Source organism: Schistocerca americana, chromosome 7 (genome assembly GCF_021461395.2).
Source record: "Schistocerca americana isolate TAMUIC-IGC-003095 chromosome 7, iqSchAmer2.1, whole genome shotgun sequence".
In the NCBI taxonomy this organism is placed as follows: domain Eukaryota; kingdom Metazoa; phylum Arthropoda; class Insecta; order Orthoptera; family Acrididae; genus Schistocerca; species Schistocerca americana.
In genome coordinates, this window is record NC_060125.1 from 51,928,669 (window position 1) to 51,950,907 (window position 22,239).

Consider the following 22,239-nt stretch of genomic DNA (forward strand, 5'->3'; position numbering starts at 1 on the left):
ACAAAAAAAAGTTCTAGGTGAAAAGTTAATATCAGTGAAGCAGAAATCTGGGCACCTGCTAACCACCTCTCTTCCGTTCAGTGAACGTCAGTGTCTAGCCGTATTATTTGTATTGTGCAATTACATTTGCAGCAAACTAATAACGTTTGAACGTGAGTGTCAAACGTTAGAACAAAGGTTAACACTTGAAATTCGATTGCAGCAACATGTACCACGAACCGTTTGAGTGAACTGTACGTATTTGTTGGCGTAGAATTCGACTATGCAATAAAAATGCGGGTTCTCATTGGGAAATACAAAGTACACCCCGCCCACACATGACGGGTGGTGAGGAAGTGGCCAGTTGTAGCAGAGACGGATGTCCACTTTATTAACGTTGACTTTATGCCAGGACTTTCTTTTTCAGCCGATGCGTCGTTTTTTGAGTTGAAACAAACGCATTACTTATCAGGGAACGTGCAGAAATTTTACATAAAATGCCAGTAACATTTGGACTCGAGCTGACGTTTTGTTCAAAATACTACAGTTGCGGAAACTGCATCACCATCCTAGATATGATAGAAAAGAAATTAACGTATGGGAAGTAGCTTTTCATTGCAAAATTCAAGTACGTAATTAAAAAAAACAAAGTCCATAATAGAATCCGGGCTGCAGACTAATTTTGTATTGGACACCAAAAGATGTTCATTTGATTTCATGTAATGTTAATCTGTAACTTAAACGTACATAACAGCACCTTTTGGTTGTTCCATAAAGCCATTATTGAAGGTGCTTTCAAAATTAAGGCCAAAATTGGCAACATTTTTCTACGAACAAAATTATAGCTGTTCTTCCTGGCTGATTTAACTATGTACAAGACCGAGACTCGAAAAATGAATTATAAAACATGCAGGAGATCTCCATGAGATCATGTGCAGTTTTGAGGGGGCGTACTAGTATTAGTACTGAGGAAATCATCGCCTGCTGTTGATACCCTCAACGCCGTCGAATCCATATAATGAAAGCATCGAGCAGGCAAATATGACTGGAACATCCAGAAAGACCTTCTCCCTGTAAGAAAGGCTGGATAAGCTGTCACGGAACATAGAATCCAGGCGAAGCAATTAGTACATACACCCGAATGTGCACTCCCCCAGAACAGCACGGAGGTGATTGCTGCGCCCCGCGCATAACTGACCTTCAAAGTGATGGTGATGAGGTCCCATAATCCGAGGAGCGTAGGTGACGATGCGAGAGAAACACACCGCCGACTAAGCAAGGTCCTAGAGGAGGTGGTCTGCCATTGCCTTCCTACAACCGTAGTGAATGATGATGACGAAGACGACACAACACCCAGTAATCTCGAGGCAGGGAAAATCCCCGGCCGGGAATCGAAGCTGGGACCCCGTACGCGGGAAGCGAGAACGCTACCGCAAGACCACGAGCTGCGGACCGACCCTAAAAGTACGTCTCTACAATTCTGCCTACAAATATTTTTAAAAAATAAAAATTAAGCACAAGAGAACTGTCTCTCCAGTGATTCCCATACTTTACAGGTTATTCGTTTATCACAGTGATTAGCGAAGAAACATAAGACTTCTGTTGTTTTAACCCATTTCAGAGTTTCATTCACGCTAGAATAACAACAAATACAAGGAGTGAAAGACTATTTACAGCTTGTACAGAAACCAGTAGGCAATGATGAGAATTAGAGGGCATGAAACGGAGGCAGTGGTTGAAAAGAGAGTGGGACAAGTTTTTAGCCTATCCCTGATGTTATTCCGTCTGTACGTTGGCCAAGTAATAAAGAAAAGCAAAGAAAAGTTTGGAGTAGGAATTAAAGTAGGGTCAGGAGAAATAAAAATTCTGAAGTTTGGCGAAGACATCATAATCCTGTCAGAGGCAGCAAGAGACTTGGAAGAGCAGCTGAACGGAATGTACAGTGTCTTGAAAGGAGGATATAAAATAAACATCAACAAAATCAAGACGAGGGTGATGGAATGTAGTCGAATTCAATTAGGTGATACTGAGGGAATTACCTTAGGAAACGAGACATTTAAAGCAGTAGATGAGTTTGGTTATTTGGGCAGCAGTCTAACTGAGGATGGTTGGAGTAGAGAAAATATATAATTTAGAATAGCAATGGCAAGAAAAGCGTTTCTAAAGAAGAGAAATTTGTTAATATCGAATATACAGGGTGAGTCACTAACTATTGCCACCTAGATAATAACTCTGAAAGTATGATAGTAGATGAAAAGTTTGAGGCACAAATATTACATGGGACAACGGGGACCATAATATAACGGGTGTTTTTTGTTTCTATATGGGGTCGCATCAGAGATTTGAAGGTCAACTTTGTTTTTTTTTAAATGGGATGCTACAGTTTGGTACTTATTTTCTGATAGTGGCTCTCGAGACGAATCCAATGATGTGTAACAGTAAGGTCGTTGAAGGTCAACGAAGGTCACAAAGGTGGCATGCACGTCCATTTACAGAAGGTCTTCGAAGTTATGACCAATGGTATCAATGCAAAGCTGCTATCTTTTCATCATGGATTGAGTGCTATTCCTTTCCACTTTGACACTTATCGAAGCACGTGCTCTGCCAGTTCACTCTCGTATATCGCGCAAATAGTAAATATTCGTCGAATACGGCGTATCCACCTAACGTGCCATTGACATCTAGACACCATTCAACGGTTTCGCAATACAACAGTAATAGGAAAGGTAAGACTAGTGCCGTCGAATCAAGCGAATGTGAAACATTTATTCCTTCGAAGAACAAGTCGATATGCTTCTCATTTACCGTGAATGGCAACGAAATTCAGTAAGATCTAGAGACTTAAACGCTGAAAGATGTCCACAACGTACTCACCCTACACGTCGTTCATTTAAATATGTGTGTGATAAATTGAGAACAACTGGCTCTTTAACGCATCGCAAACACATCCGGCAAATGAAAGTTACTAACGAGGGAACGGAAATTGGTACTTTTGCCACTGTGGTTCGAGATCCTTATGTTAGTTCGCGTCAAATCGCAAGGGAATCTGGCATGAGCCAGAGTAGTGTTGTACGTGTTCTGCATCGCCATGAATATCATCCTTACTATACCAGTCTCCAGCAAGAATTAACTGGTACGGATTGTATGCGTCGCACTGAATTCTGCCGCTGGGCTCAACTTCAGATTCAGAGGCATGAAACATTTATTAATTTGATTTGATTTACTTACGAGGCTACATTCACGAACCATAGAAATGTTAATTTGCATAATATGCATTATTGGGCAACTGAAAATTCATGTTGGCTGCGGCAAGTTGCACACCAAAAACCGCGGTCGTGAATATATGGTGTAGGATTATGGAGGAAAGAATTATAAGCCCCCATTTCATCGAAGGAAATCTTAATGGTAGGAAGTACACCACATACCTGCAAGAAACATTAGGGCTGTCATTGGAAGGATCACCTTTAGGAACAAGGAACAGAATATGGTATTAACACCATGGGTGTCCGGCACATTTTTCGCTGATGGCTAGAAATGAGTTGCAGAGACAGTTCCCAAATCGTTGGACTGGATGCGGAGCAGATGTGTCGTGGCTGGCTCGTTCGCCAGACTTAACGCCTCTGGATTTATTCTTGTAGAGATTAGTAAACGACATTGTTTATTAAGACGTTCCAACACACCAGAAGATATGTGAGAGGCAATTGTCAGAGCATGTGCTTCGATAAGTGCCTCGTACACCTTCTGTAAATGGACGTTCGTGTCACCTTTTTGACCGTCGTTGTCCTTCAAAGACCTTACTGCTACACATCATTGGATTCGTCTCGCTAGCCGCTGTCTGAAAATAAGTACCGAAGTAAAGCACACTATTTAAAAAAACGAAGTTGACCTTCATATCTCTGATGCGATCCCACCTAGCAACAAAAAACCAACGTCATATAGTGGCCCCTGTTGCTCCATGCAACTTTCGTCCCACAAAGGTTTCAGCTCCGATCATACTGTCGGAATTATTCTTCGTGGCCATAGTTAGTGACTCACCCTGTAGATTCAAGTGTTAGAAATTGTTTTCTGAATATATTTGTCCATAGTACCTCCATGTATGAAAGGGAAATATGGGCAATAAACTAAGAACAGAATAGATCAATTAGAAATTTTGTGCTACAGAAAAATGTCTAAGGTTAGATGGGTAGATCTCGCAGCTAATTAAGAGATACTGAATAGAACCGGGGAGACAAGAAATTTGTCGCACAACTTGACTAAACGAAGGGGTCGATTCATAGGACACATTGTGATACGTCAAAGTATCACCAATCTAGTATTGGGGGGAAGTGTGCGCATGCGTGCGTGTGTGTGTGTGTGTGTGTGTGTGTGTGGTGTGTGTGTGTGTGTGTGAGTGAGTGAGTGAGTGAGTGAGTGAGAGAGAGAGAGAGAGAGAGAGGGGGGGGGGGGTTGGGGGGGGGACGGGTAAAATTTGTAGAGGGAGACCAAGATACGAAAACGTAAAGCAGATTGAGAAGGATGAAGGTTGCAGTTGTTGTTCAGAGATGAAGAGGCTTGTTCAGGATAGAGTACCGTAGGAATCTGCATTAAACCAGTCTTCAGACTCAAGAGGGCAACAACGACAGACCTACTTTCGGTGTTCTTAACACACGAAATGCTTGAGAATTGAAACCGATGACACAGCTTACGTCTGTTTAAACGAGTATTCAGCTTCGATGTATAGATTGCAGTTGTCTATAGGCATATACGCTAGCTACTCTAGTAAAATTATTAATCAACAACCGAAGGCTTAGTATTGTTTTTTTTTTGTGTGTATTTCGTACCAACTAAAAGCTGGTAGAATCGTAAGAATTGTAAGTACTGGCTGGTGAGGCAAGTACACTATATATGCTGTCCCCCTGTTTTCAGCTTATGTGCTTCACCGGCGCGTCTCTTTCCGATCAAGAGTCGGCAGTAAACGGTAGGCTTGGGTCAAGTAGCACATTTGCTTCAGCAGCCGCTCGCCGGCCTACGAGCCAATACCGTAGCGAAGCATCAGCAGAAACTCCGTTGTTTGAAGAGCTCTATAAGCGACAGCGGGGTGAACCGAGTGCAGTGTAACTACATAAACCACATTACCATAGACGTCTCTTCAGAAGTAGCCGTTCCTTTACGACGTTACGTGAACGAAATGACTCTGTGGAAACAACATGCATTTACGGTCGCAGTGCGAGGGAATAGCCTTTTTCATAAGCAAATAGTTGAAACAAAGGTTAAAGAACTGACATACATATCCTGGTTAACTCTAAAACTATCTTTCTTTCTTGGTTTGTCTTTCTTTTTAGGTTATTTACTGCAGTCCTCTGCGCCTGAGCTCTTTGAGATGTGGTCTTTCTCGCCTTCCTTCGATATGACGATGTCCTTCCCCACTCCGGCCACCACTTCCCTGTATAGTGTGTTCAGAATCTATATGTTTAAATTAATACAGGAGTTTGAAAACATCAAAACAAATATATTTCATTGAGGAACATATGATCTCTGAAGTCAGGTTGTAATGTTAGGGATTATTTTGTTAGTGGTGCTGAAGTAAGCTATTGTGTTGGTGTCACTGACGGGGAATGTGTGCTGACATTCAAGTATCAACAATTCACATGTTAGGGGACACGTGACTCAGCGAGGTATTCGATCTTGTGCTCATAAACAGCGGTTCGATATTAATGTATGGGCCGGCATTCACGATGGGGCTCTAGACAAATTCAGTAGTGCTGTGAGGAATCATCTGAGAACCACCTTAGGTTATCAGTGGATGCCCCGAGGTGGCCCTGTGGCATGGCCACCCAGGTCACCTGACCTCACATGTCTGGATTTCTTTCTTAGGAGTCGTATGAAACAGCTGGGGCATGAAACTGTTGTAGAAACACAAGAGCATCTCGTCCCTAGGACTGCCGCCGCTTCTGGTACTACTGTGCTCATGCCTGAAATATTCGCACGAATATGGTCCGACATTGTACTGGGTGAATAGAGGCCATTCGAAGCGCAATCGAGCAGTTCCTGTGGATGCCGCGGCTGTAATTAGCTTGCTAAAGTACCGTCAGCTTGGTTTTAGAAAAGGTAAAGGCACCAGAGAGGCAATTCTGACGTTGCAGTTGATAAAGGAAGCAAGACTAAAGACAAATCAAGTTCATAGGATTTGTCCACCTAGAAAAATCGACAGTCAGTTTAAAACAGTGCAAGATGTTCGAAATTCTGAGCAAAATATGGGTAAGCTATAGGGAAGGGTGATAATCGTCAGTATATGAACCAAGAGAGAATATTAAGAGTGGACAGACAGGGATGTATTCTTTCGCCCCTACTGTTCAATCTGTACATCGAAGAAGCAATGATGGAAATAAAAGAAAGGTTCAGGACTAGAATTAAAATTCAAGATGAAAGGGTATCAATGATACGATTCGCTGATGACGTTCCTATCCTGAATGAAAGTGAAGAAGAATCACATGATCTGCTGAACGGAATGAAGAGTCTAATGAAAACAGAGTGCAGATTAAGAGTAAATAGAAGAAGGACGAAATTAGTGAGAAGTAGCAGAAATAAGATCAGCGAAAAACTTAACATCAGGATTAATGGTCAAGAAATAGATGAAATTAAGAAATTCTGTTACCTAGGCAGCAAAATAAACAATGACGGACGGAGCAAGGGGGACATCAAAAGCAGGTTAGCACTGGCAACAAGAGCATTACTGGCCAAGAGAAGTCTACTAATATCAAACGTAGGCCTTAATTTGAGGAAGAAATTTGTCAGAATATACGTTTGGAGCACGGCATTGTGCGGTAGTGAAACATGGACTGTGGGAGAACCAGAACTGAAGTCAATAGAAGCATTTGAGATGTGGTGCTACGGACGAATGTTAAAAATTAAGTGGACTGATAAGGTAAGGAATGACGAGGTTCTGCGCAGAATCGGAGAAGAAATGAATACGTGCAAAACACTGACAAGGAGAAGGGACAGGATGATAGGACATTTGTTGAGACGTGGACTGACTTCCATGGTACTAGAGGGAATGGCAAAAACTGTAGGGGAAGACAGAGAGCCGCGCGGGATTAGCCGAGCGGTCTATGGCGCTGCAGTCATGGACTGTGCGGCTGGTACCGGCGGAAGTTCGAGTCCTCCCTCGGGCGTGGGTGTGTGTGTTTGGCCTTGGGATAATTTAGGTTAAGTAGTGTGTAAGCTTAGGGACTGATGACCTTAGCAGTTAAGTCCCATAAGATTTCACACACATTTGAACATTTTTGAAGACAGGGATTGGAATACATCCAACAGATGATTGAGGACGTCTGAGATGAAGAGGTTGGTGTAGAAGAAGAAGAAGAAGAAGAAGAAGAAGATGATGATGATGATGATGATGATGATGATGGTTTTGGTTGGTTTGTGGGGCGCTCAGTTGCGTGGTCATCAGCACCCGCACAAACTCCAAATTTTTACACAGTCCAATACAGCCACTGTCACGAATGTTGATGATGATGCTGAAATGACGAGGAGAACACACTCAGTCCCCTGGCAGAGAAAATCCCTAACTCGGCCGGAAATCGAACCTGGGACCCCATGATCCAGAGGCAGCAACGCTAGCCACTAGACCATGAGCTGCGGTCTGCACAGGACAGAAATTCGTGGCGGGCCGCATCAAACCAGTCAGAAGACTGAAAACTCAAAAAATAAAAGAAAAATCTACCGTATGTGTTAATCGTCCCTAGCATCAGAAATTACCGTCGAGGACCATATGTGCCATAACTAAATATATTTATTCTGATGTTCTCTACCTGCTGTAGTAACCCAAGCGAATAGTTCCGGAATAGCCTGGATGCCATATCCTATCTGCGATTCTACAGTGGTAGGAACTGGACTAGTGCAGGAGTCTGCAGATAATGTGGTGGGACTTACCTGGGGGAGACTGAGGAGCGCGCTGAGACCCCAGGCGGCCGCGACGAGCCGGCCCAGCCGGTTGGCGGCGCCGAGCGCGCGCATGGGGTAGCGCACGGCGACGAAGCGGTCGATGCCGATGAGCACCAGGATGAAGGTGGACAGGTAGAGGCTGAACACCTGCGCGAACTTGAACAGCTTGCAGGCGGCGTTGCCGGCCAGCCACTGCACGGCGTAGCTCCAGGCGGCCTCGCCCGCGATGCAGAAGACCGTCACTAGCAGGTCGGCGGCCGACAGGTGCAGGATGAGCGCGTACACCGCCGAGGGATGGTGGCGGCTGCTGCCGGGCGCGGCCGCCCAGTGCCGCCGGCGGATGCTGGCGATGGTCGCCGCGTTGCCCAGCAGCGACAGCGCCGCCATCGCCGACAGCACCCACGCGCGCACCCACGACGCCTGCGTCAGCGTCGGCGCCGGCTCGCAGCTCCAGTTCCCGCCTCCGCCGCCCACTGACGACACGTTCCACACCTCGGGCCGAAACGTCGTCACTTCCATGTCTGGTGAGATGCGTTTTCTATCTCCTGATGACGGAGCGAAATCGTTCGAAACACTGCGCACCCGCTAGAGCAGCAGGCTATCGTGTCCTGTTCCTATTACCGCAGTTTGATGACAGGTTCCATGTATGAGGCCGAAACGTGGTCGTTTCCATGTCTGATAAGGCCTATTTTCTTCCTCTCGCCTGTAGACCAGAATTATTTCCAGCACTGCACTCGCCTGACCCGCTCCTATAGTGTAACGCACTGCGCCCAAGCTTGCGAGACCAGGAGGTAAGCCAGATCCGTGTCCGATATGCGAGGCGGTTTAACGACCATGTCTCGTAAACCAACTAGCCTGAGTGTGGTTTTTAGGCCATCTCCGATGCTCGTTTAGGAAAAGGCTGGACTGCGCTGCAAATTCCACCTCAGAGAATACGACGCACAAATACTTAAATGCTATAACACAGGAGACAAAGTTCACACGATTTAAGTAGATGCTCCACACGATTTCCCTCTCTTAGGCTACATTGACGATCATGCCATCAGGTATGCCAGCCGGCTAGAAAGTTAAGTAATAAAACTAAATCTCTGCCACATAGTGGAAAGGTGAACCACGCACTAGAAGGGATGAATGCTAGGAAAAGAAAGAAGAGTGTTCATTAGGTTGGCAACTCGCTTTCCGCAGCCTACCGTGCCACATTCCAGCCACCGCTTTCTGAGGAGAGGTACCTCATCGGAACCCGAAATTTGGGCACATCTAGTCCAGCGAAACATGTTTCCTTTGTCCTGATGACCAACTGAAACGGTTTCAAACACTCTTGACGAGTCCGTTGCCACAGGATATCGTGCTGAAGTTTTCTCATGCACCAAATATATCACTCGGGCTTGTACTCTCTCAGTAACCACAATGACATCACAGATGACTCTACAGGATACAAATGAAAGGTAACCCACAATGGTATCTATAAAATACTCCTAGAGCATGAAATTCCACAGTTACTCTGGGTCAGAAAGATGTGCATCATGTTTGTGTACACAGTACAGATAGTATCCCTCTCCACAAACTATCTTGCCGCCTTGATCTTACGCACCATAAGTATGACTCGTACTTGTGCACCTAACAGAAACCAAACGTGAATCAGAGCATGTTACTCACATGACAAGAAGGTAACCCACACTACCTCCTACAGTATGATGACAGAGTACAAAAATCACGCGTGCGACGTATGTTTCACATCTGCGAAGCGTATCCAATTAGAACAAAACTGATTCATTGTTTGATCTCAGTGAAAGAACAGAGGTATTTGTGTTTTATCAACATAACGTAAATGCACTGCATGCCATTCTGCAGAAAAGCATTACCATGAACAAGTGCAACAGTCGAAAAAATCTTCCCTAAATTGTTAAACAGGAAGTTGCTGCTAAACATGGGACAAATTTTACAAGACCTCCACTAACGCCAGAGTCCTTAAGCAGGAAGATAGCATATGATTTCTTGAAACTGATGCGGGAGTGAAAAGTTGCTAATCTTCTTCTCTGTAGAGGCATGCGTCAATGTATTTTGCAGTGTAATGACTATAAGAAATGAGATAATACTAGCGATACCCTCTTACACACCTTGGTCTGTAGTGCCATAATGAGTATAAAAGCGAGCGTGAGAAGTTTTTAGATGTCAGGGACGTGATTACACAGTGCTATACGTTTCTATTCTACTTTCATGATATTATTACACTACTTTCATTACAAAAGCGGATATACAAGTGGCAGCGCAGTCTGATGTGTCGAACGTACCAGATATGAATAGCTGTCTACCGCACAATCATAACTTAGACGAGTTTTTATAAAACTCCGGATTCACCTGACGTTTATGGATGACGTAAACTGTGATATTGGCTGTTCGTATTACAATGGCTCTTAAGCTTTCAGTTCGATAGCTTGAAATCAGCTGTGTGTGTGTGTGTGTGTGTGTGTGTGTGTGTGTGTGTGTGTGTGTGTGTGAGAGAGAGAGAGAGAGAGAGAGAGAGAGAGAGAGAGAGAGAGAGATGGGATGGGAGAGTTAATTGGGAGGTTGGATTAGTCGGTAAAGTGAGGAGGAAATGTAGCACAAGCAACTGGAATTTACTACGCACCTACATTAATTAGTACGAAGTGAAAGCTAATACAGTATAATGTTGAGTCATTTCCCCAAAGACTACACTCTGTGGTAGACATTACAATCGATTTCAAGCTATTTGAGAAATTTTAAAACAGCTCTGCATTTTCTAATTCGTACATAGAACTTGCGGAAATGAGTTGGTCTCCATTTTCAATGCCACAGGGATGTGACAACGTAGTCTGTAGCCGTAGCAATGAACGAGAGAACTACTAAAGTGGTCTAGTCCATCATTTTGGTCATTAGGAATACAAGGACCACTTCCGTTGCATCTATGTTCTCGTCATCGATGAGCAACATTTATGGTTCATCAGTGGTTCACAAATTACTTAAGCTGAAGTCGTAAAGGTGTACCAAAAGTGAATGTGAAACATTAATAGCAAAATCGGTAACGAAAGCTACGTGGAAGTGGTGTAGTATTTATTAACTGACCCGGGGTATTTATTTTACAGGCTAACAGTCGGGAGAAATATTCACTTACTAGCAGAGTTGTCACGGTGACAAGAGTTTTATAACTGGCAACAGTTGCCGCTATCTTTTAGCTTACGCAAGGAGAGCTGCGGAACTCAAATGCAGTTCACACTAAGTGTGTTTGCTGGTCTCGCAACATCGTTCTTACACTTTCACCCACGCGTAGTGCTGCTTGAACTGTGCACTCAGCACTCCAGACAGATGGTGGCAGCTGAGTGTGGACGAGACGCCGTCGACAGCGTCCGCGGCGCGGCGCGGCAAGTAGTCACACGCGGGCTGCTGAAGGCGGACGGAGACAGGCTTCGCGTCGCGTCGCGTCGCGGCCGTGCGTCGGTGCGCGGGTGCGTCGCGGTGTGCGGGCGTCGCGACGGGCGGCCGGCGCGCACTGCCCGCTGACGCCGCCGCCGACGCTGCCACCGGCGCCCCCGACGCTTCGCCCGACGGTGCTGCCCTCGCACCAGGCGGAGGCTCGGAGCATTCTGCTGACGTTACGAACACCACCTGCTCGAACAAATTAGGAGCCGCGAAGTAAATTATCACTCAAAATACGACCAGTGAAATTACAATGCTATAAATACAGCAACTGACGAACGCTAAACGAAGTCTACCACATGCTTGTGCATCCAAATCATCAATATTTCACCGCATCTCCACAGTATGTAAGGGTTAAGCAGTATATACAGGGTGACCGGGCCAAATACCTCACGAAATAAGCGTCAAACGAAAAAAACTACAAAGAACGAAACTTGTGTAGCTTGAAGGGGGAAACCAGATGGCGCTATGGTTGGGCCGCTAGATGGCGCTGTCATAGGTCAAACGATAAATCAACTGAGTTTTTTAAAAATAGGAACCCCCATTTTTTATTACATATTCGTGTAGTATGTAAAGAAATATGAATGCTTTAGTTAGACCACTTTTTCGCTTTGTGATAGATGGCACTGTAATATTCATAAACATATGGCTCACAATTTTAGACGAACAGTTGCTAAAAGGTAGGTTTTTTAAATTAAAATACAGAATGTACGTACGTTTGAACATTTTATTTCTGTTGTTCCAATATGATACATGTACCTTTGTGAACTTATCTTTCCTGTGAACGCATGCTGTTACAGCTTGATTACCTGTAAATACCACATTAATGCAATAAATGCTCAAAATGAAGTCCGTCAGCATTTGGCAATACGTGTAACGACATTCCTCTCAACAGCGATTAGTTTGCCTTCCGTAACGTTCGCACATGCATTGACAATGCGCTGACGCATGTTGTCAGGCGCTGTCGGTGGATCACGGTAGCAAATACCCTTCAACTTTCCCCACAGAAAGAAATCCGGGGACGTCAGATCTGGTGAACGTGCGGGCCATGGTATGGTGCTTCGACGACCAATCCACCTGTCATGAAATATGCTATTCAATTACCGCTTCATCCTCACGCAACCTATGTGCCGGACATCCATCACGTTGGAAGTAAATCGCCATTCTGTCATGCAGTGAAACACCTTGTACTAACATAGGTAGAACATTAAGTAGGAAATTAGCATACATTGCACTATTTAGATTGCCATCGATAAAATGGGGGCCAATTATCCTTCCTCCTACAACGCCGCACCATACATTAACCCGCCAAGGTCGCTGTTGTTCCACCTGTCGCAGCCATCGTGGATTTTCCGTTGCCCAGTAGTTTATATTATACCAATTTACGTTACCGCTGTTGGTGAATGGCGCTTCGTCGCTAAATAGAACGCGTGCAAAAAAATCTGTCATCGTCCCATAATTTCTCTTGTGCCCAGTGGCAGAACTGTACACGACGTTCAAAATCGTCCCCGTGCAATTGCTGGTGTATAGGAATATGGTACTGGTGCAGTCGATGTAGATGTAGCATTCTCAGCACCGACGTTTTTGAGATTCCCGATTCTCGTGCAATTGGTCTGCTACTTATGTAGCGGATTAGCCGCGACAGCAGCTAAAACACCTACTTGGGCATCATCATTCGTTGCAGGTCGTGGTTGACGTTTCACACGTGTTTGAACACTTACTGTTTCCTTAAATAACGTAACTATCCGGCGAACGGTCCGGACACTTGGATGATGTCGTCCAGGATACCGAGCAGCATACATAGCACACGCCCGTTGGGCATTTTGATCACAATAGCCATATATCAACACGATAACGACCTTTTCCGCAATTGGTAAACGGTCCATTTTAACACGGGTAATGTATCACGAAACAAATACTGTCCGCACTGGCGGAATGTTACCTGATACCACGTACTGATACGTTTGTGACTATTACAGCGCCATAGATCACAATGCGAAAAAAGTGGTCCACCTAAAACATTCATATTTCTTTACGTACTACACGAATATGTAATAAAATTTGGGGGTTTCTATTCACGCGTGCGTGTTCTACACCTTCTCCTAAACCACTTGACCGATGTCAACTAAACTTGGTGCACATATCACTTTCTGTCTGGAGAGAATTATTAAGGGGTGGCAACCACCTTTCTCACCATAAAATGATCAAACGAAACAAATTTGTTGCTTACTACACTTTCGCTGTTTATGCAGTACAGCAGTGGCATCAGGCAAGACGTTTCAATTTGTAACTGATTTACTACTAACTGTATTCACGACACATTTCGCAGACAGTATTCATACACATGGTGTTGGGAAATTCGCAGTACAAACTTCTAAGACTTGTGGAGGGGTGTGAGTACGGCATATATTGAAGAGCAACCCCTTGTTCGGAAAAGTACAGTTTCCGTTCTGTGACGGTTCCTATTCAGATGTTTAACTCATTCCACTTCTGCTAGACGAGTTGAATTATCCGTGACGCAGTACAATTATTAGGGCACAATTCGAAAGGAAACACAACGAAACATCCATTTATCACTGAAGTACATTTTTTTGCCTCGACATTTAAACATTGCGTGTTGACATTACTGGACAACAAAAAAGGAATCCACCTACAGAAGAGTACTGACCTTTCACAACAGCGTCTCGCATGTGGCAACCACCAACGTTGTTACAGACATTGTACCTATGAAACATGTTCTCGTACATACTCTCCATTCCACCTGTTGTCCCTTTAGTTTCTAGTGCAGCTGACATAACTCGGGCCAGTTCGACTTTTTCTGTCTCTACAGGAATCTCGTAAATTTAACTTTCTAAGGCGGACGTAAAGTGACATTAAGTGACCGTCTGACATAGTACGTGTCATCCTGTCTACCGTATATCATGTAAGTACAAGCAACTCTGATATACACTCCTGGAAATTGAAATAAGAACACCGTGAATTCATTGTCCCAGGAAGGGGAAACTTTGACACATTCCTGGGGTCAGATACATCACATGATCACACTGACAGAACCACAGGCACATAGACACAGGCAACAGAGCATGCACAATGTCGGCACTAGTACACTGTATATCCACCTTTCGCAGCAATGCAGGCTGCTATTCTCCCATGGAGACGATCGTAGAGATGCTGGATGTAGTCCTGTGGAACGGCTTGCCATGCCATTTCCACCTGGCGCCTCAGTTGGACCAGCGTTCGTGCTGGACGTGCAGACCGCGTGAGACGACGCTTCATCCAGTCCCAAACATGCTCAATGGGGGACAGATCCGGAGATCTTGCTGGCCAGGGTAGTTGACTTACACCTTCTAGAGCACGTTGGGTGGCACGGGATACATGCGGACGTGCATTGTCCTGTTGGAACAGCAAGTTCCCTTGCCGGTCTAGGAATGGTAGAACGATGGGTTCGATGACGGTTTGGATGTAACGCGCACTATTCAGTGTCCCCTCGACGATCACCAGTGGTGTACGGCCAGTGTAGGAGATCGCTCCCCACACCATGATGCCGGGTGTTGGCCCTGTGTGCCTCGTTCGTATGCAGTCCTGATTGTGGCGCTCACCTGCACGGCGCCAAACACGCATACGACCATCATTGGCACCAAGGCAGAAGCGACTCTCATCGCTGAAGACGAGACGTCTCCATTCGTCCCTCCATTCACGCCTGTCGCGACACCACTGGAGGCGGGCTGCACGATGTTGGGGCGTGAGCGGAAGACGGCCTAACGGTGTGCGGGACCGTAGCCCAGCTTCATGGAGACGGTTGCGAATGGCCCTCGCCGATACCCCAGGAGCAACAGTGTCCCTAATTTGCTGGGAAGTGGCGGTGCGGTCCCCTACGGCACTGCGTAGGATGCTACGGTCTTGGCGTGCATCCGTGCGTCGCTGCGGTCCGGTCCCAGGTCGACGGGCACGTGCACCTTCCGCCGACCACTGGCGACAACATCGATGTACTGTGGAGACCTCACGCCCCACGTGTTGAGCAATTCGGCGGTACGTCCACCCGGCCTCCCGCATGCCCACTATACGCCCTCGCTCAAAGTCCGTCAACTGCACATACGGTTCACGTCCACGCTGTCGCGGCATGCTACCAGTGTTAAAGACTGCGATGGAGCTCCGTATGCCACGGCAAACTGGCTGACACTGACGGCGGCGGTGCACAACTGCTGCACAGCTAGCGCCATTCGACGGCCAACACCGCGGTTCCTGGTGTGTCCGCTGTGCCGTGCGTGTGATCATTGCTTGTACAGCCCTCTCGCAGTGTCCGGAGCAAGTATGGTGGGTCTGACACACCGGTGTCAATGTGTTCTTTTTTCCATTTCCAGGAGTGTATTTACCTTTGCCTCAGCAAATCAAATGGTCCAAATGGCTCTAAGCACTATGGGACTTAACATCTGTGGTCATCAGTCCCCTAGAACTTAGAACTACTTGAACGTAACTAACCTAAGGACATAACACACATCCATGCCCGAGGCAGGATTCAAACCTGCGACCGTAGCAGTCGCGCGGTTCCGGACTGAGCGCCTAGAACCGCTAGACCACCGCGGCCGGCTTGCCTCAGCAGACATGGAGGCGTTACACACGTGAATTTCAACCGGCTTATGACGGAAACACTACGTTTCTGTACATGGTTTTCTATTCAAAATATTGTGTTCTCCCTCCCCTGTACACCTCTGATGGTGTCGGCAAAATTATATCGTTGTACGACACATAGTTCAAGAGATATGACGTCATAAAGTTTGAGATGCGTGGAAACGAAACTGCAGTGAGAAATTCAGTAGAGAAACGGGTGAATTACGTGTATAAGTATGTGTGAAATATGTTAAATGTGTGTGAAATATACAGGGGTGATTATAATTAAATTTAATCTTTTAAACCGCTGTAGAAATAACACCACTGCTCAAAATGACGTCAAATTGTAACGGAATGTTATCGGAGAAGGGAGAAAACGTATGGCAGAAGAAAAATAAATAGTTACAAAATGATGCAATAGATGGCACTGTAAGCATCATAATTTAATAGAGGTCGACCACAAATGACAAATGAATCATACAACAATGCATAAGTTGTACGTTTGACGTTAAACAAACTGTTCTGCTCAGTATGCGTGGGTATATACTGTTAGTTACGTAAGCCCATCCAACACGGCAAGGTCATATCACATCGGGTGGGATTAATCGGTTTTTAATTGTCCTGAAGCCAAAAACCGCATACAAAGCATCACCCACATCGATTTTTAATTGTCCTGAGGCCAAAAACCCCATAAAAAGGAAAATCAAATCGGATTCAATATGCTGTCCACCGTTTCCGCAGAAATTTGAAATCGAGAAATAATATGTTCCACGACTGATCGAAATGTCTCCGGGGTCACGATCAGAACGTGTTGCGCCATGCGTGCCTTCAATGCAGCTAAGTTTTCAGTCGGAAAACTGAACACAACATCTTCCAGATAGCCACGCAACCATAAGTGTCACAGATTAAGATCAGGTGATCGGGACGGCATGGTTGTAAGGAAATGGCGGCTGATAATTATAGCATTTCCGAAATGACGCTTCAGCAGCTGCTTAACTGGATTTGCAATGTGCGGAGGTGCGCCAGCTTGCATAAAAATGATCGCATTCACACATCCACGCTGTTGGAGAGTTGGAATGACGTGGTTGCGCAAAAGACGCTCATGGCGGTTACCAGCGAGGGTAAAGGTAACAGGACCTGAATCACATGTCTCTTCGAAAAAGTATGGCCTTACGATAAATGATGCCACAAACCTGCAGCTTTTCAGAATGAAGTGGTAGTAACCGATTTGCGTGTGGACTTTCCGTTGCCCATATTCGACAATTCTGTGTATTGACAAGTGCTGTCAGATGGAAGTGGGTTTCGTTATCCTGACAATCTTGCACGGCCAATCATTGTCCACTTCCATGCGAGCAAGAAATTCTAAAGCAAATGTCTCTTGCTGTTAGGTCAACAGGAAGCAACTCGTGCACATGGGTAATTTTCAATGGATAGCAAAGAAGAATATTTCGTAGGATTTTACGCACCGTGCTCGCTGGTTTGTCCAATGTTCGGACAATTCTCTGTGCACTACACGTTTGCACACCACCGCTCGTCTCCTCCTGCATTGCCGGGACACTGCTTCCAGTGATGGCGAATCAATTCGTTTCCTCCCTCTACCAGGTTGCATACCAAAAGAACCCGTCTTTAGCTGGCCGAAGTGGCCGTGCGGTTAAAGGCGCTGCAGTCTGGAACCGCAAGACCGCTACGGTCGCAGGTTCGAATCCTGCCTCGGGCATGGATGTTTGTGATGTCCTTAGGTTAGTTAGGTTTAACTAGTTCTAAGTTCTAGGGGACTAATGACCTCAGCAGTTGAGTCCCATAGTGCTCAGAGCCATTTGAACCCGTCTTTTCGATTTTCCGAATCATTTTCTCCAGACCCACGGCAGTCATTGGACCAACGCCTTTTTTCAGACCCTTCAGTGTCCGGAACTTCTGCAGAGCGACGCGTGCACAGTCATCATTCTTGTAATACAGCTTGGGGTCGTGCGCATGACAGGTGTTTTCACTTACGTATTCTCACACAAACAGCGCCATCTATTGATCAATTTTCGCAATATCTTTTTCTTCTGCCATATGTTTTCACTCTTTTCCGATGATATTCTGTTGCAATTTGACGTCATTCTGACCAATGGTGTTATGTCTACAGCGGTTTGAAATTTTAACTTTAATTATAATCACCCTGAATGTAAACATGTGCGTACACAGGCAAAGCCGCGGGTAAAAGGTTCTTCCTAAATATCTGGATCTATTTCAGTCAGACTTGGTACACATACTAGTTACTATCTGGTCAGAAATTATGTGGAGTTAACAATGTTAGCCTTCCACTAGGGTAGAGTTGATATCGTGGGGAGATAATAAGTTGGAAGATTCGGCAGGCACAGACCGAGAAGGAGGTGATACATACAAATAGGAGTGGAGAAAGAAATGGGCACAGAGTGGGGAAAGGGGGAAATTTGACAGAGCGAAGGGGGAGATGTGCAGAGAGGAAAGAGGAGGATAGAAGGAGGAGGAGGAGGTTTGCGAGAGGCGGGAAAGTGTAGACAGGGTGGGTGAGGGTGAGGGGACTGATGAAGGAGAACTAGATGGATGAGGACGAGATGGGGTTAGAGAGGGAGGAGGAAGTGGACGGAGGGGAAAGGAACAGATGTGCAGAAAAAGAAAGGTGGATGACTATATGTAAATTGAAGGTCGAGGGGGAAGAAATGAAAGGAAAGAGAAGGGATTACTAATGTCGGCTGTTTCAGGACATCACGCGGTATCAGCAGTGACGAGTGAAAAAAATCCAGGCTATACTGCTTGCTAGGCAGGTTGGCTAATCACTATGCCACCCTGGCAACTGCTACCGCAACTGAGCCGATTCTCGCTGCACGCCTCACGGCCGACCCACACTACCACCGAGCGCCACCTATCTGCAGTCCGTGTCCAATTCCTCCATCCTCACTACTCTGAGATTCCGACATGAGGTCGGACGTAATTTTGCCTCCTCACTGAAGAAGGTGAATTCATTGCCCATCTAAGCGAATCAATTATATTAATGTGTGGTGACTGCTCTTTCGGACATGTCTGAATGCACAGCGGTGATACGTTATATGAAAACTGTAGGCGCAGTTAGGGGGGGGGCAGGGGAGGGGGGATACAGACGAAATGAAAGGGAAGGGGTTATTGATGTCAGCTACGTGGGGTCATTATGTGGAATCAGCGGCGAAAGAACAGACACCACGTATTAATATAACTGATTGGCCAAGATGGCAATGGATCCACCTTCTTCAATGTGGTTGCACTAGTACGTCCCACCTCCTGTGGGAATCTCAGAGTAGCGAGCATGGAGGAAATGGACAGGGACTGCAGATAGGTGACGCTTGGTGGGAGCGTGGGTCGGCAGTGAGAAGTGTCGAGATAGTCCGCGCAGTTGCGATCAAAACTGTGTTTCGAATGGCGCAGTGGTTAAGGCACCTGCCTAGTGAGCGGGAGATCTTGGGTTAGGATCCCAGTCGGGTACACATTCTCACTCGTCACAGCTGATACCGCCGACATTAATAATCCCTTCCCTTTCCTTCCATTTATCCCCCTCCCCCTTCCACCTTAAATTAACATACAATGTATCACAGCTTCTGCTTTCAAGTGTGGGCTGTACTTACGGATATGTTAGCACGCATTAATATGTATGAAGGTGGAAGAGGTGGACAGGATAGAAGAAAATGGACGGAAATAGGAGGAGGTGCACACAGAGAGGAGAAGTTGGAGGTGCACAGAGAGAGGAGGAGGAGGAGATAGACCAGTAGAGATTGCAATAAATACGTACTCTGGTGGCGTTGGGTGCTCAGCTAGTTATGTATATGAGGAAAAATAACGGAGATAAGGTTTCTCATCTAGAAATTGCGTACAAATGTTGATCGTATGCCAGAATATTGTGTTATTCCTCATGTGAGAGATAGATTCATGTATCAGCACCTTCAACTATCATCGTCGTGTCGTCCTAATTTCCATGTAGTACACTGCCTGACAAAATTAGTGATGCACCCAGAACACAAGGAGGAAACGAAATGAAACTTGGCGGATTGAGAGAGTAAGTGACGTCATTTCAGTGACTCCAGTATCGAGTCATATTTTGAAAGAACTTGAAAGTATTAGCCCATTTATAAGTTCCAAGTTGCGTCGCCTCCGGTGTGAATGTATGCACCGTTTCGCTTGGGGAACTTCTCACAAAGCCTATGGATGACACAAGCTGGGCTGTTTTAACTCGTGCTTGATGTCTTGGATTCTGCCAATGGGACGAAGCTGATATCCGAGCTGGCCCCACGAATTTTCTATCGGAGGCGGATCTGGGGATCTTGCTGGCCAAGGGAGAACTTCAGTGTCACGCAGCCACTTCGTGTAGGCACGTGTCGTATTTGAACGAACATTATCCTGTTGAAACATGCCACCTCGATACTATCAGTTGAGAGGTAACACATGTGGACATAGGAAGTCCGTGACGTTCCTCTGTGTCGGCAAAGTTCCCTGAATTACCCTTAGTCGTGACCTCAGTTCATAACAGACGGCTTCCAACGCCAAGACCCTAGGAGTGACACGGCGGTGACTCTGGAAAACCTTGGAAGAATGAAATCTCTCCCCAGGCCGTGCTATTGTCGCCACCAGTGATCATTCGGGGTGCAGCTGAACCGCGATTCGTCGCTGAACACAGTGCGACTTCATTCATCAGCAGTCCACGATTCCCAGTCTCGGCACCACGCCAGACGCAGCCGTTCATGTTATCGTGTTAACAGTTGGATATGCATTCCCTACTCCGGCTGTTGCTAAATGCTGCCGAGTGACACACAACGTTTCATAGTGACCATTGCCTGTCCCCGGATGGCAGGCACAGATCAGAAGAGACTACCACGTGCTTACTGCGCGATACGGCCATTCTGTCCTGTGGTCATCAGACTTTGACGACTGGTGTCTTCACAGTGGGTATGCTTGCCCTCATACACTTGTGCCGTCCAGTAACGGGTCACTGTCACATCCGAATGCCTCATATACTGAGTGATCTAGCCATACATCCAATTGGTCGCTCACAGTGAGAGCCCTTACAAAATGGGTTATGCACTGGTAACGCTGCCCCCATATAAGCAATAGGCACCTCAGTGTCGTTCACCGTGATCACACCTCTTACATATCCTATCACATCAGGTAACAACATTAAATATGAACAACACTGACGTACTGATAGATGTGCTACCTGTATCAAAGAATAGCAACTCTAAACAATTACTTATCTACGATACCGCAGTTCCTCTGTAATTCTGATTACGATAAGATGCACGCATGCACGTCCATATGAACTTTGCTTCGTAATCAGAATAACACAGGCACGTATCGTCTTTATCTGCCGAAACTGGGCATGCGACTTTCAAGCACAGCGTCTGATTGGTACGGGTGTATACATAATGGATGTACGAGTGCAGGATGACGACACATGGAGGTTTGGCGCTGGCTGTGGGCCGTGCACCGATAGCCAAGTAGTAAGGCGATCGCTCGCGATAAGTAGGAAATCCGGGTTCGTGTGCCGGTCAGGCACAAATTTTAGTTCTCGTCATTCCATTCACAGCTGATGGTTGTCCTTATTCGCAGTTCCGATGACATTCAAGGAATTTCGTATCAGTTGACACGACGCTATAGTGACTTCTACATGCTTCAGTAGTGTATGGCATAACAATGCTCATTCTAAAGCCGGAACAAGAACAAGAACACACGTAGAGACACAGCTACAAACCTTGTCGCTGATGATGCCTTTCAAAACATAATTTCTAAACCCGTGTGGCGTGATAAATATAGTGTTTTTCAGTTTGTATGCAGACGGGTCTAACGGGAGAATTACTATGTAATCTACCAGCAAGAATCAAAATTCAACACCTGTAGAATCTTGGCCTATGGTTTATTTGTGATTTATACTGTGATCTGTCACTTCAATATGACCACCTGTCGGATTCCTCACTAATCACCTTTGGTAGGTCCGACCCCCGCGAGACGTGCAGGTTCAAATGGCTCTAAGAACTATGGAACTAAGAGCTGAGGTCATCAATCCCCTAGAATTAGAACTACTTAAACCTAACTAACCTAAGGACGTCACACACATCCATGCCCGAGGCAGGATTCGAACCTGCGACCGTAGCAGCAGCGCGGTTACGGACTGAAACGCCTAGACGTGGAGGAAAAGAGTCAGTGAGGTTCTGGAAGACACCGACAGGTACGTGTAGCTATACAGATTGCGGTACCGTGGCAGGTTGTGCTAGGTTTTTCGGTTGAGGCTTCCGCGGCGCGAATAGCCTA

The 22,239-nt window shown here is 45.9% G+C and overlaps 1 protein-coding gene across 1 annotated transcript in view; it reads right to left on the minus strand.

Moving 5' to 3' along the window:
• LOC124622692 (gonadotropin-releasing hormone II receptor-like) overlaps window positions 1-8,421 on the minus strand; it is a 71,922-nt gene extending 63,501 nt beyond the window's left edge. The window contains exon 1 of the mRNA XM_047148482.1: window positions 7,891-8,421. Within this exon, the coding sequence (XP_047004438.1) occupies window positions 7,891-8,421 (531 nt within the window). The remainder of the gene's footprint in view (window positions 1-7,890) is intronic.
• Window positions 8,422-22,239: the final 13,818 nt, after the last annotated feature.